Source organism: Ranitomeya imitator, chromosome 4 (assembly GCF_032444005.1).
Source record: "Ranitomeya imitator isolate aRanImi1 chromosome 4, aRanImi1.pri, whole genome shotgun sequence".
Lineage (NCBI taxonomy): Eukaryota > Metazoa > Chordata > Amphibia > Anura > Dendrobatidae > Ranitomeya > Ranitomeya imitator.
Window position 1 is genome coordinate 627461280 of NC_091285.1, and position 16508 is coordinate 627477787.

General features: G+C 43.6%; 1 protein-coding gene across 1 annotated transcript in view; it reads right to left on the reverse strand.

Annotated features, from left to right (window-relative positions):
• The window catches only part of IDO2 (indoleamine 2,3-dioxygenase 2), a 67705-nt gene that overhangs the window by 7487 nt on the left and 43710 nt on the right, over nt 1-16508 (reverse strand). Inside the window, exons 7-8 of the mRNA XM_069766677.1 lie at nt 13097-13214; nt 12540-12591 (exon numbers count right to left, since the gene is read on the reverse strand). Of these exons, the coding sequence (XP_069622778.1) occupies nt 12540-12591; nt 13097-13214 (170 nt within the window). The remainder of the gene's footprint in view (nt 1-12539; nt 12592-13096; nt 13215-16508) is intronic.

A 16508-nucleotide genomic window follows, 5' to 3' on the forward strand; every position in this document is an offset into this window, starting at 1 on the left:
ACTTTTGGGGTCCAATTTCTCCTGTTACCCTTGGGAAAATACAAAACTGGGAGCTAAAAAATAATTTTTGTGGAAAAAAAAAGATTTTTTATTTTCACCGCTCTGTTATAAACTGTAATGAAATACATGGGCGTTCAAAGTTCTCACAGCATGTAGATAAGTTCCTTGGGGGGTCTAGTTTCCAATATGGGGTCACTTGTGGGGGGTTTCTACTGTCTAGGTACATCAGAGGGCAGGGGCTCTGCAAATGCAACGTGACGCCTGCAGACCAATCCATCTAAGTCTGCATTCCAAACGGCGCTCCTTCCCTTCCGAGCTCTGCCGTGCGCCCAAACAGTGGTTCCCCCCCATATGGGGTATCAGCATACTCAGGAAAAATTGGACAACAACGATTGGGGTCCAATTTCTCCTGTTATTCTTGGGAAAATAAAAATTTGGGGGCTAAAATATCATTTTCGTGGAAAAAAAATATTTTTTATTTTCACGGCTCTGTGTTATAAACTTTAGCGAAACACTTGGGGGTTCAAAGTTCTCACAGCACATCTAGATAAGTTCCTTGGGGGGTCTAGTTTCCAATATGGGGTCACTTGTGGGAGTTTCTACTGTTTAGGTACATCAGGGGCTCTGCAAACGCAACGTGACGCCCGCAGACCATTCCATTTAAGTTTGCATTTCAAAACAGCTCTCCTTCCCTTCCGAGCTCTGCCATGCACCCAAACGGTGGTTCTCCCCCACATACGAGGTATCAGCGTACTCAGGACAAATTGGACAACTTTTGGGGTCCAATTTCTCCTGTTACGCTCATGAAAATAAAAAATTGCAGGCTAAAAGATCATTTTGTGGAAAAAAATATTTTTTAATTTTCACGGCTCTACATTCTAAACTTTAGTGAAACAATTGGGGGTTCAAAGTACTCACCACACATCTAGATAAGTTCCTTAGGGGTCTACTTTCCAAAATGGGGCCACTTGTGAGGGGTTTCCACTGTTTAGGCACATCAGGGGCTCTCCAAACGCGACATGGTGTCCGATCTCAATTCCAGCCAATTTTGCATTGAAAAGTCAAACGGCGCTCCTTCCCTTCCGAGCTCTACCATGCGCCCAAACAGTGGTTTACCCCCATATATGGGGAATCAGCGTACTCAGGACAAATTGAACATCAACTTTTGGGGTCCAATTTGCCTTGTTACCCTTGGGAAAATAAAAGATTTGGGGCAAAAAAATCATTTTTGTGAAAAAAATATGATTTTTTTTTACGACTCTACATTATAAACTTCTGTGAAGCACTTGGGGGTTCAAAGTGCTCACCACTCATCTAGATTAGTTCCTTAGGGGTCTACTTTCCAAACTGGGGCCACTTGTGAGGGGTTTCCACTGTTTAGGCACATCAGGGGCTCTCCAAACGCGACATGGTGTCCGATCTCAATTCCTGCCAATTTTGCATTGAAAAGTCAAACGGCGCTCCTTCACTTCCAAGCTCTGCCATGCACCCAAACAGTGGTTTACCCCCACACACACAGGGTATCAGCGTACTCGGGACAAATTGCACAACTTTTGTGGTCCAATTTGTCCTGTTACTCTTGGTAAATTAAAACAAATTGGATCTCAAGTAAAAATTTTGTGAAAAAAAAGTTCAGGCCATGTTCACACGTTCCTGATTTCCCTGCTGTTTTTTCTGCACTAAAAACCGCAGCTCTTGGCAGAAAACGCAGGTGCGTTTTTTGGTGCGTTTTTGGTGCGTTTTTTGATGCGTTTTTTGATGCGGTTTTTAGTGCGGTTTTTTATGCAGTTTTCTCTGCAGAGTCTGTGTGTTTTCTAGGAAGTTTTTTTAGGGTTAAAATGGCTGAAAGTACCCTAACCCTACCCCTAACCCTACCCCTAACCTTACCCCTAACCCTAACCCTACCCCTACCCCTAACCCTAGTTCTAACTGTAGTGGGGGGAAAAAAAAAATTCTTTATTTTATTATTGTTACTACCTATGGGGGTGATAAAGGGGGGGGGTCATTTACTTTTTTTTTTATTTTGATCACTGTGAGGTTATCACAGTGATCAAAATGTGCCTGGAGCGAATCTGCCTGCCGGCAGATTCGGCGGGCGCACTGCGCATGCGCCCGCCATTTTGGAAGATGGCGGCGCCCAGGGAGAAGACGGACGTCAATGTTCAATTTTTTTTAAACATTCCAAAAATTCCTGTGAAGCTCTTGAAGGGTTAATACATTTTTTGAATGTGGTTCTGAGTACCCTGAGGGGTGCAGTTTTTAGAATGGTGTCAATTTTGGGAATTTTCTGTCATATAGACCCCTCAAAGTTACTTCAAGTGTGAGGTGGTCCCTAAAAAAATGGTTTTGCAAATTTTGTTGCAAAAATGAGAAATCTCTGGTCAACTTTTAATCCTTAGGCTATGTGCACACGTAGGAAAAGTGGTGCAGAATTTTCTGCACAAAATCCGCATCTCCTGGCAGAATCTTTAACTGCGGATTTGCCACGGTTTTTATTTGTTTTTTTGTGCGGTTTTTATGCAGAATTGATGCGGATATTGTGCGGATTTTCTGCGGTTTTTGCCACTGTGGATTTTTAACATGGAGGGGTGCAGAAACGCTGCAGATCCGCACAAAAGAAGTGACATACACTTCTTTGAAATCCGCAGCAATTCCGCACTGATTTTTCCACACCATCTGCACAGCTATTTTTTTTTATCCCATTGATTTACATTGTACTGTACATCACAGTGCGGATCTGCAGCGTTTCTGTGTGGAAAAATCCGCTTTGGATCTGCAGCAAATCCGCATCGTGTGCCCATAGCCTTATAACTTCCTAACAAAAAAAATTATGTTTCTAAAATTGTGCTAATGTAAAGCAGACATGTGGGTAATGTTATTTATTAACTACTTTGTATGATATGACTCACTAATTTAAGGGCATAAAAACTGAAAGTTTAAAAATTGCAACATTTTCAAAATTTTTGCCAAATTTCCGTTTTTTTTTTTACAAATAAACGCAAGTCAAATCGAAGAATTAAAAATTATGCTCCATAAAAAATAACAAGCTTTCAACTGCTGAAGTTTGCCCACAGGTAATTCTTACTGTATATTGCAGGGTAAGCATAGGATGAGACATAGATTAGTGCTTAGGAAAAAGATAGATAGTAACTGTAGGAAAAGTAGGACAATAGGACAAGATACAGTTAATGTTTGGGATTAGCCCACATTGGGAGTGGGAAAGGGCCATTAAAAAGGACTACTTCCTGATAGTTAAGCAGACAGAGAGTTCGTTGAGTAGTGTGACAAGATCAAGTTCAAGGTGAAGTAGACTGATAGCAAGAGTAGTACATATTGGTCTGAGTGGTATGAGGCCTTATAAAATTCCCTACGGACATTCCTGCAACGTCCAGAGCTCAAGGCTCGATACAGGTGCTATATAGAGCACCTCAGCCCCTTCTGTACAGATAAAGATGGACATGGGAAAGGTAAAGGATGCTGGCAATACTGTGGGACTGGATGGGAAATCCATGGGGTTGGCAGGAACATTAAGCGTAGGGAGAGTCCATGCAGAACGGAAGTTAAAGCGGGAAATGTACTGTATTAATGAAACATGAAATGGAGGGTGCTGTGCCCGATACTGCATGTTATGATCAGATGTACTTGAACAGTCTAGTAAACTTTTACTTGTTGGAACGAAGCGGGTGTCCCCTAATCTGGGTGCAGCTGGTCCTGAACATGGAGAACTGAAGACAGCGGAGGCCAGCGGTCTACAAGTGAGTGTAACGCACCCAACATGAGACAGAACACTGGGGATAGCACACAAATTTCCTGTAAAGTGCCAGGGTGTCATGGAACAGCAGCAGCTCGACCACGGTTACCGCCCTCTTGCACCTTACGGCAGCATAATCTAAAAAGCATCGGCAGCAGCGGCAGAGACTGGAGCACTGGACCTGACGAAGGTGAGAAAGGCAGAATTTAAAGAAAAAATTACGCCTGGGGACGAGGGTTTTCTGAAATCAGGAAACTTCTTTACATTTCACAATTTAGGTCGCTCCTTTGTTCATCAAGCAATCACCTAAAACTGTCCAAATGGTTCTAATGCAAGTTAGAATAAACCACATGGAAAATGAGAATACAGATACATTTGCAAAAATAAAACCCAAAAGAACATTACCTGCATTTCGAAGACTTACGAAAGCAAAATAAGGTAGAAAAGAGGCAACAACTGTTCTATCCTGAGAACATTACATTTAGTGGAGGGAGCAGATGACCACAAACTCAAAGAAATGCTGAGCCCTCACAACCCTGAGGACTTTACTATGCAATACGCAACCTTAAAAGCATCTATTAAAATTTTATAACATCTAATTAAATAAAGAACGGAATAACAGCAGACATTGGCCTCCAGATGGAGTCAGTACAGCTAATTCCTGGGAACTAAAATGCATGTTGTAAACCAAAACCACAACTTCAAATACTTCTAATTAACATTGAATGAAAATCTTAACCTTTCTGAATATATAACCCCTGGAAAAAAATCTAACCAACATGTTTATCTATTTGTGGTCAAACGAGAATGACAAAATTGGAATAATCATATTACTCTGTAGAATAGGGATAATACTGAGTATTGTGCCAGAAAGTAACTGTGCCAGGTTGACACACTCAGTATGGACGACCAAGGAGAAGCTCCACCTGAGGAGCAGATAGTGGAGGCTTAGAATAAGCAAGGTTTTGGGGTGAGGTAGGAACCAAGATAATGATACTATGGTGGCCCATTATCATGCACATAAAATTTGTCAGGGTTGGCCAATCAACTGATGTGTTTGGGGTCCCCTTTGCCCTGTGGGAGCAGAACAGTGGAAAATTGAAGACTTGACGGTGCGAGGGAAAAGGTAGAGATGGGGTTTAGGTAGGGCTGATCGGGCAAGAAGGGCTCCTATCTTTTGGGACCTTACAGACGAGCCGTGTGGGGGACATTTGTGGTAGTCATTGGGGCACCTGTTGCAGGAATTGTAACTGATATGGGGCATCTCAAGAGCAGACAGAGAAAGAAGAGGGCCCCTGTGTAAGAACACTGTTGGCCATTGCAGCTCATCATAATGCACATTTCCACCTGCTTTGGAGACGTGGCCCCCTTACCTCTTGGGCCCCTGTGCACAGGAGCACAAATGATATGTCCTCTCCAGGGGGAATCTGTAAAGGCCGAGTGATGAAGGGAGGGGGCAGTCATTCCAAGGGGTGATATGTGGTAGGTGCTACATGGTGACATCTGTGAGAGTAACAGGGGTATTTGGACAGGTGCTTGGGGAATCTATGGCGTATACATAAAAATGTTGGCGGAAAGAATGTCACAGTAAAAATGCAGAGTATCCTGTGCATGCGCATCCAAAATGACTCCACACTGCTATTTTGGTCCATTATATGTGGTTGGAACGCACTTGATCGCATAAAAGACTGTAACATCAGAATCCAAAAAAAACCAAAAAGTCGAGATCCCATTGCAAATCTGGAGTTTGGTGTGAAAATTCCTAAACTTTGAGCTTTCTATTGAAATTTCCAATAAAACATAATTGTATTACAAGCCAAAAATAAAGCAGAGCTAATCCTTAAATTACCATGAAGACAATTTGTGGGAATTTGTTCTATAATGTAACAACTGCCCCTGTCATGTCTTACGACTAGTGTTGGGCGAGTAGCATTGTTGCTCGGGTCTTCACGAGCACGCTCGGGTGGTCTTTGAGTATTTTTGTGTCCTTGGAGATTTCATTTTCGTCGCTTCAGCTGCATAATTTGCGGCTGCTGGACAGGCTGAATACATGCGAGGAATGCCTGTTTGTTAGGGAATTCCCACATGTATTCAGCCTGTCTAGCATCCGTAAATCATGCAGCAGAGGCAACGAAAACGAAATCTCCGAGGACACAAAAATACTCAGAGACCACCCGAGCTTGCTCGGGGAGACCTGAGCAACGAGTATACTCGCTCATCACTACTTACGACTAGTGATGAGCGAGTAAACTCATTGCTCGGGTTTTCCCGAGCACGCTCAGGTGGTCTCCGAGTATTTGTTAGTGCTCAGAGATTTAGTTTTTGTCCAGGCAGCTGCATGATTTACGGCTGCTAGACAGGCTGAATACATGTGAGGAATGCCTGTTTGTTAGGGAATCCCCACATGTATTCAGCCTGTCTAGCAGCCGTAAATTATGCAGCTGCGTCGACAAAAACTAAATCTCCGAGCACGCCAAAATACTCAGAGACCACCCAAGCCTGCTTGGGAAAACCCGAGCAACAATGCTATTGACTCATCACTACTTATGACCAATGAATACATGTGAGTGGATGTATTTGAATCACAGTGGATTATTCCAACTTTTTGCTTATTGAAGTTTAATCACAGAAAGACAAACATATATCCAGTGGAACCGAGAAAACCTCTTGAATGGAAGGTGGACCTGTTTGTTCAAATGCCAGAAGACCCCATAGGTTACTCCGCATGGTGGGAAATTGAATTTAACGAAGAATTGCACAGTTTCCACAAAAATAAAAACATGTGCCTGTGCAATGTCAGGTTCTCCACTGCGGGAGGCGCTCTTTGAAGCCAATCTAAGTTTACTTTTATACACTACTCAACATTAACAATGCAGCACCAAGATGGAAACGTTATGGAGTTATAGAAATCACAGGATGATAAACATGTTATTGATATGCAAATTATGATAAAATGGAAACCAAATTTTTGAAATATTTCAATTTATTCAATGTCGAGTGTGAGCACCACATGCAGAAATACATGTACTTACACGCCCTGGCTGCTATTGATGAGGTCTTCAAACTAATCTCTGGCAGGCAGACAAAAATTAAGATCCATAAAGCATCTCTGGAGAGAGGACATATCACACATTGAACATATGGATTAATTATAGCTGGCTAAGAGACAAACTAATTATAACTGGGGAAGTGAGAGAGAGCTGACATGTCAGCCTCCATTGAAATAGGGGCCTCCTACAGTGACCAGCTAATTAAAACAGGAGATATGCTCTAGGAAAAAGACATGAAGACTGAGATTAATTTATGCAGAGACGGGGAAGTACGCTTCCCAGCATAAGCTTCCCCAGATCAAACACAGCTCCCAGACCTTTTGGAACCAGTGGTCTGTACTGAATATTGTGGTTTGCATTAATCCAATATTTATGGGAGATATATTTTCAGCATCAAAGGGAGAATATAACGCATTCAGACATCTCAATGGAACCTCTAGGGACAAAGATATCCTGTAAGTTGTGGATCCATAAAATTTGGAAAAACTAAGCACATCCCATAACCAACCCCCACATAAGCTAACCAAGAGGATGTATGTGAGCGTAACCTTTATCTAATAATTAGCACAATATGGGTTTGGTGAATTCTCAGTCCTGTTATGTACAGCTTGCTGTAGTTCTGTCTGTTTTCCTAAGGAGTGCCTCCCTTCCCTTAGCTCTGAGCCATTTGAGTGACACAGGTTTAGTCATTTTCTTTTGTTATCCCTTTTATCCAATGTGATTGTATATACCGTATTGATTTTTTCCCATTTTGCACCAACTTTGTATATTTTTTATAAACATTGCGTACCTTGCAGGATTAAATTTATAAAATTGAATAGCTCTGTTCCTTTTGCTCTGTAAACCGCACCCCTGAATCCATACACTACCTGTAATCGGTGTCCAATCAGTTTGTATAAACGATTGATGGTGGAAGCTAGTGGTTTCTTTTTGCTATTGCTGAGTTGGCAGTGAGCATACCAGGGTATATATACAGTATGTATTCCATGTGTTGAAATCAGTGCTATATATACACCTTATGCTCACTTTGAGTTCCCCAATAACCGGTCTATTAGTGGAAGCAGCCGCAGCCTCATCTGTCACTCATTAGACAATTGCACAGACCACCTATTCTACATTTCAGGTACACCAACAGCATGGCATTACATTGATTTGGTCATGGGACCAGTGTTTTCACCATTTCTGCAAGGTGTCCCTGGAGCGTTTTTTCAACACAAAAATGCCAGGTCGCATGTCGCTCATGTGACGGTGAAAGACTTGAATGCCCTAAACGTGACATCAAGGCCTACAGCATCTCCGGACTTGTCTCCCATTGATGACATCTGGGATGTCACTGATTGGCAGTTGCAAAGGGAGCTGCCAGCGGCAGATCTTGATGAATTCCCCAAGAGCATTTAGAGCAGTAGAACCTTCCTCAGACAACCATTAATAAACTCATTAATATCAGACAAGATATGTTAGTGCATGAATTAATGCACGTGGTTCTCATACTCGATATTGAATAAATCGAGATGTTTGTTTCCATTTTTCACCATTTGAACATACGGTAATTACCATGGCTATCCATCCTGTGATTGCCATAATTCTATGACCTTTCCTTCTTGATGTTGCAATTACAATGTTAAGTAGTGTAGTACTATGGATATGTTTTTAATGTAAAATTTTATGATAGGACGATCTATTGGTAGATATTTACGAAGCAGATTAAATTAAACATTTCTTTACACTTAGGCCATACAATAGTGTAAAACCAAGAACCTACAGTTAACTAATTCCATGACAGAACCCCTAACTAATTGTTTTACCTAAGGTTGAACATGAGAATGAAGAAGTAGGACCAGTGCAGAACATTAGATTGCATTGTGAGATGTCATTACTTTCTTAGTAACTGATAATAATAATAATAATTTCTCAGAGGAGGCAATTTGCATATTATATTTCCCAGAGGAGCATTGCATGGCGAATAAGCCTCCTTACCTTGACAAGCCAGAGATGGTATGTCACTCTCCATAAGGAGAAACGATACCCCTTAGGCCCCAGTCCAGAGCCTCTCACCTAGCCAAATCAGTTCTCATGCTTCGCACTGACGAGGGCCAACAGCCCGAAACACTGTGTCTGCGAATTGAGATATTGATTTGGCTTTTATCCTAAGTCATATTGCACGACTCGTTAAAGGGTTGATTGTGACTTGTAGGATCGCTACTTCCAACAGGTGGCGCTATAGAGTTTAAGTCCTCTTTTTCTCAGAAGAGGCCATTTGCATAATAACGTATGAGTAACTCGGAAACCCAGAGGTCTTCAGAATGGATTCCCAATATCTAAATAAAACATGTAAGATGCTGACCTATAATATCTGGCTGTCCCATGGAGTGATTTGTCTATGAGTAACTATAATGGAGAATATTCCACAATTTCCTGGGAAGTAGAGAAATTCCATATATAGAACTGGAGGGAATAGAGTTCAATACTCGGACAGTAAATAGTTGAAATTCTAAGAAACAATGGATGGCATTCTTGCATATTCTCACAGATGAAAACTATGTAAAAAAAAAATAAAGGAAGTAATAAAACCAGAAAAAAAAGATCAAACTAAAACCGCAGTCTATATATTTGCCTCTATTATTTCAAATATATGAATAATGAAAAGAGAGGGTCATAATTAGTGATGAGCGAATATACTCATTACTCAAGATTTCCCGAGCATGCTCTGGTGTCCTCCGAGTATTTTTTAGTGCTCGGAGATTTAGTTTTCATCGCCGCAGCTGAATGATTTACATCTGTTAGCCAGCATAAGTACATGTGGGGGTTGCCTGGTTGCTAGGGAATCCCCACATGTACTTATGCTGGCTAAGGCCGGTTTCACACGTCAGTGGCTCCAGTACGTGTGGTGACAGTTTCCTCACGTACCGGAGACACTGACTCACGTAGACACATTAAAATAAATGTGTCTCTGCACATGTCAGCGTGTTTTCACGGACCGTGTGTCCGTATGCAAAACACGGAGACATGTCAGTGTTCGTGGGAGCGCACGGTTCACACGGACCCATTAAAGTCAATGGGTCCGTGTAAACACGTACCGCACAGGGATGCTGTCCGTGTGCCATCCTTGTGCCGCCTGAGGACCACACGGAACAGCACTACAGTAAGTGCTGCCCCTGTGTGTGGTGCTGAAGCCGCCATTCATCCCTTCTGTCCTGCTCGGCTGAAAGCAGCGCTAGCAAGAGAAAAGGGATGAAAGATCAAGTTATTTTTTTGTTTAAATTAAAGTTTGGGGTCAACTCCCACCTCCCACGACTCCCCCCCCCCCTTGCGCCCGCCCGCTTGCAGAGAAATACTCACCCAGCTCCGGCAACGCCTCCTCTCAGAGCCTGCAGCTCGTCCTGTGTGAGTGGTCACGTGGTACCGCTCATTGCAGTGATGAATATGCGGCTCCACCTCGCATAGGAGTGGAGCCGCATATTCATTACTGTAATGAGCGGTACCACGTGACCACTCACACAGGACAAGCTGCCGGCGCTGAGAGAAGGCATTGTGGGAGCTGTGGGAGTATTTCTCTGCAAGTGGGCGGGTGCAAGGGGGGTGAGAGGTGGGAGGTGACCCCAAACTTTATTTTTAACAAAGAAAAACTTGATTTTTCATCCCTTCTCTCCTGCAAGCGCTGCTTTCAGCCGAGCAGGACAGAAGGGATGAATGCCGGCTTCAGCACCACACGCAAGGGACAGCACAGTCTCTCCTGTACGGTCCGTGTGGTCCTCAGGCGGCACACGGGCGGCACACGGCTGCCGCCTGTGTGCCGTACTGATGTGCCACGTGAGCACACGGACACGGATAACTCCAGTACCGGAATTATCTGGACGTGTGACACTGGCCTAAGAGATGTAAATCATTCAGCTGCTGCAAGGAAAACTAAATCTCCGAGCACTTACAAATACTCAGAGGACACCGAGCGTGCTCGGGAAATCTCGAGTAACGAGTATATTCGCTCATCACTAGTCATAATGGATCAAGCCTGGACAGGGGTTGGTCATTAAAAAGGGTTAATCAGTTGGGGTGGAGGGCTAGGAGTATAAGAATAGTTATGGGAGGATGTTAGTGGAGCAGGAGACAGGGCGGGAAAAGCCAGTTGGGGGCTTGGACTAGTCAGGTCTCTCCCTATAGTCCTTGATTATTTTTTCAAACTATGTTTTAGATCAGATTTGTGTTTTCTGTGGTTTGGACAGCATGGATGACTTATTGGGGTAGTTGAGGTCTATCAAAATGATGGTCACCCACTTCCATAAGTGCTACAACAAATGGATCTGTTATGCCCTCCAAACATTGAAGCTTCCACTACTACTTAATGACCAGACTTGTTCCCTCCAGGGAAGTCACAGAATCATAGAATCATGAAAAAGAAGCCCGGAGAACAGGTTCTGAAATGGATCAAGTACCTTGGGACAGACGTGTCATTCCAGGGTAGAGCAACTGGGGAAGGGGGAGCAATTATTTTGGTTTTGTTGGTATGAGCACATCCAAGATCTCCTCAGTTCAACAGAACTTTTTGAATGTTTGTAATGTTATTTGTGTTTGTTATGGTAATGAGTTTCTATTAGTCATATTACAGAGGCTGTGCCATTAAGTTTACCAATGTCACGCATCTTGTGTTTTATTTATGATATGATTTATGGTATGGTGTATGTAAGATGGTGTACAGTATGCCTGGTACATCTGCCCTGCCTAGTCATATATTTTCCAATCAAAAACATCAGTAATAGAAGCATTGTAAAATATAATTAGGCTGCAGTTCTCATGCCTCCAAAAAGATAGAAATAATTTGGTTTTATCTAGGTGACCGGTCGGCAATTGCCCATGGACTTACATTATCATGTTGTCTTCACTACTCAGGCCTCTCTGAATTTTCCAGATTCTGTTGTTCACCTTTTACTCTATTTGGCTTGAAAACGGCCCCAAGTGGCCAAAACATCGACCTTTTTTTATTTTTAATGATCTGACAATATTGTGGAGAATTGCATCAAGAATCTACGGGTCATGGAGTTGTGCATAGGAGTAGACATCTTTCCCAGATTCTCCATTCTCAAAACAAGAGTTTCCGTAGTTTTTAGCAATGTTGGGAGAATAACTTCACTTGGCTGGAAATGGCAGTCAGTTTGAAGGTACTACTGCACGGTACGAATATATAATGGAAGTGACCAACAGACCTCCATCAGTCTTGGTATGAAAAACAGTAAATCTCAATATTCCCATTGAGAAAAGAACTGGGTTGCTCTTGATGGCGATGTCATTGGTGGACTATCCTAAATCAAACTATTAGAAGTCTGAGTCATTGACATGTAGGTCTAGCCTGACAGGGCTCCTCAGTGGCCATGCCAGGGAGACTGTGGCTTTCAGGCTACTTTATAGGGTGTTCGGAGAAGGGAACTGCAGTTGTACATCCTATGGGTTGGTGCTCGTGTGCTTACATGGCCACCCCAGTCCATCCAAACCTCGGGTGAATGGGTGGAGTTCATTTTTGGACTTCCATATTGTAAGGGGAAAAAATCCTTCCTGACCTGCCCCTCCATAAGTTTCCATTTTGGGGGGAGGATCTTCTTTGTCAAAGTAGCTTAGTTCAGGTCAAGAGTTACAATACAAAGCAAAGAAGACATGACCATTATGGATCTAGGGGTTTAGCTGTTGTACTTATGACCAAGTTATGGATTCTTTTTTGGAGTGGGCATTATTGTATATTTTTTACTTACCCGGACAGGAATATGCGGATTGTGTTGTAATACACATCAGAGTCCACGTAATCTAAAGGAAAGAAAATTGTACATTTTAGTACAAACACAACAGATCAAAGAATGGGCATACATGGAATTAAAGGGCTTGTTACATTTTGGATAATGCTGGACCCGGCTGCAGTTTATTAAAAAAATAACAAGCTACTATGTACTCGTCTTCACCAGGTCCAGCGCTGAGTCTCATCTACTTCTCCCGCTGCCTGGTATTGGTTGCGGCGTTGACGTAACATCAACAGATCGGCAGCCAATCAGTGAGATCATCGGCTCTGAAGGGGGTGTGGCATCTACAGGGGCAGAGCTATTGATCTCATGTAAATGTTCTGATAGACCTGGGAAGGGTGAATACAGTGTGGTTTGTTATTTTTTTTAACAAACTGCAGCCAAGGCTGAATATTATCTGAAACTGAGCAAGCCCTTTAAGACCCCATACACATTAGACTAGGCTGCCTGGGGAAATAATTGAGAATCAGGGTTGGAGTGGGGGAGGAATAACAGAAGTACACCTACTCACTGACCGTACATGAGCTGCAGAGCTGCACTCATCTTCATTATGGATTGCTGCAGGTCTTGCAGTGCTGGAAGAAGCGTCTTACTGTCTTCCTCTTGGACGGCTCTCACTGTCCTGATTATAGACTGCCCAGAAGGTAAAACACAGAATATCGTCATTGCATTGTACTCAGGGCCGCTCCATTCTACCAACTATTTTAACACAGTAACGTTACTACCTAACATCTCTGGAGAACATTTTCTTAGTAACCTGATGTGTTGTTCCTCTGTTATTCCTACAAAAATTTATTAGAAAATGGGTGTTACCAAGAGGGGGTGTGCCCCCACATTCTCTGACAGTGTCCAATCAGAGCTGCTAATACCATTCCACAGGGACACGCCCACCGATTGGGGGGGTGTCCCCACATGCTCTGACAGTGTCCAATCAGAGCTGACAATACCATTCCACAGGGACACGCCCACCGATTGGGGGGTGTCCCCACATTCTCTGACAGTGTCCAATCAGAGCTGACAATACCATTCCACAGGGACACGCCCACCGATTGGGGGGGTGTCCCCACATGCTCTGACAGTGTCCAATCAGAGCTGACAATACCATTCCACAGGGACACGCCCACCGATTGGGGGGGTGTCCCCACATGCTCTGACAGTGTCCAATCAGAGCTGACAATACCATTCCGCAGGGACACACACACCTATTGGGGGTGTGTCTCCACATTCTCTGACAGTGTCCAATCAGAGCTGACAATACCATTCCACAGGGACACGCCCACCGATTGGGGGTGTGTCCCCACATTCTCTGACAGTGTCCAATCAGAGCTGACAATACCATTCCGCAGGGACACACACACCAATTCGGGGTGTGTCTCCACATTCTCTGACAGTGTCCAATCAGAGCTGACAATATCATTCCGCAGGGACACACACACCAATTGGGGGTGTGTCTCCACATTCTCTGACAGTGTCCAATCAGAGCTGACAATACCATTCCGCAGGGACACACACACCAATTGGGGGTGTGTCCCCACATTCTCTGACAGTGTCCAATCAGAGCTGACAATACCATTCCGCAGGGACACACACACCAATTCGGGGTGTGTCTCCACATTCTCTGACAGTGTCCAATCAGAGCTGACAATACCATTCCACAGGGACACACACACCAATTAGGGGTGTGTCTCCACATTCTCTGACAGTGTCCAATCAGAGCTGACAATACCATTCCACAGGGACACGCCCACCGATTGGGGGGGTCCCCACATTCTCTGACAGTGTCCAATCAGAGCTGACAATACCATTCCGCAGGGACACACACACCAATTGGGGGTGTGTCCCCACATTCTCTGACAGTGTCCAATCAGAGCTGACAATACCATTCCACAGGGACACGCCCACCGATTGGGGGTGTGTCCCCACATTCTCTGACAGTGTCCAATCAGAGCTGCCAATATCATTCCACAGGGACACACACACCAATTCGGGGTGTGTCTCCACATTCTCTGACAGTGTCCAATCAGAGCTGACAATACCATTCCACAGGGACACACACACCAATTGGGGGTGTGTCCCCACATTCTCCGACAGTGTCCAATCAGAGCTGACAATACCATTCCACAGGGACACGCCCACCGATTGGGGGGGTCCCCACATTCTCTGACAGTGTCCAATCAGAGCTGACAATACCATTCCGCAGGGACACACACACCAATTGGGGGTGTGTCCCCACATTCTCTGACAGTGTCCAATCAGAGCTGACAATACCATTCCACAGGGACACGCCCACCGATTGGGGGGGGTCCCCACATTCTCTGACAGTGTCCAATCAGAGCTGACAATACCATTCCGTAGAGACACACCCCTTTGACAAGAATGAGGTAACACCATGAGGAATAGCAAAAAGTAATGTTTCAGAATTGTTATTTCATAGTGTATACTAATATCTCTCTGAAAACAGGCCTGTCAGGAGAGCTGATGGATCCTCTTTAAGTCAAGTCATTTAGTTTGTGTCTGAGAGGAGTTCCCCTTTTATTCTATATGCCCCTCTGAAAACATGTCAACACTTTTAGTAAGTAACCTCATGTTTTTGGAACTTGCACCTCATATGTTATCTTACATGGCATGATCTCCGTAGGTAGCCATACTCAGGGGTGTAGTTGGGAGGAGGCAGGTTTGGTCTTTGCCCCAGGTGTAAATGTCCTGAAGATCTACTGGCTTGGGACAAAGCCCAGCAGGTGTTAGTGTGCCAGTCCTTGCTGGTGGGTATGGTACGTCTGGTTCAAAGTTTTGGGAGCTGGAGACAGGTGGCCCCCGCTTAGTGGGGCCCCTTACTCTCTATTTCAAGTGATTTAAATAAAAGTGGCACACTCTGCAATTTAGCTAAAGGCACTGTCATAGATGTCATAGATGTCAAAAGTCCCGTACGGGGAATAGGGATAGGCACAGGAGAGCTGTAAGTGCATTGTCCCGCCCATAGCACTTGCACCTAATCCGCTTACAATTTCAACTATGGATTTTTCTAATAGACAAAAACTGGATTTGTATCAAAAAGGTACAGATTTACTCAGCATAAAGCACCCTTACATTACATACGTGCCCTTAGTTTGGGGTATAAAATGCTGACAATAGGTTCCTATTACAGAGTAACCATCATTGAACTATTTTATTCTTAAATCAATAAGATGTGAAAATAAAAAACTTTGTATTATATTTTATTGGAGAAATCTGCTTTTTTCTCCGCGACGACTGATCTTTCATTCTCAAAATTCACAATTTATGAGTAAAATCTGTCTTCAGTAAATACAGACTTTCCCATCGCTGAGATAGGAGACGGCAGTTGGTGCTCATAAAGTTCTATGGAGAACTGTAACTGTCATTTTAGGAGAATGTCTGTGAATTCCTCTAGCTCCTCCCTTCTCCATAGAACTTTAAAAGCACCAATTGCCACATCTTATCTCAGAAATGGTAAAAATCTGTCTTTGCTGAAATCAGATTATACCCATGAATTGAGAGTGAAAGATCAGTCCAGGAGGAGAAACGAGCAGATTTTGCTGATAATACATTTTTTACAAAGTTGCTTATTTTCATGTGTACTATTATTGTTTTACATAAAACGACGGCTATGATTTAAGCATCTCTATTCTATTAAAGGGATTGTTCATATTCTCTGATGCTGGCGCCAGGTGTTGGCGGTCATGTGACCACAGATATGTGATTTGCATACTTCCGGCCACATTCCGACTAGACGAGTCTAACTGCACGTCTAGTCTGCATGTGACCACATGTATACAAATCGCATACTTGCCCACCCCTGGCATCAGCACCTGAGAATCCTGACAGCGATGTAAGGATTTACAAATCTGCAATTACATAGCGTGACTGCAGTCTTGTTGCCTAAGGCCGGACAACCCCTTTAAGCAGGAT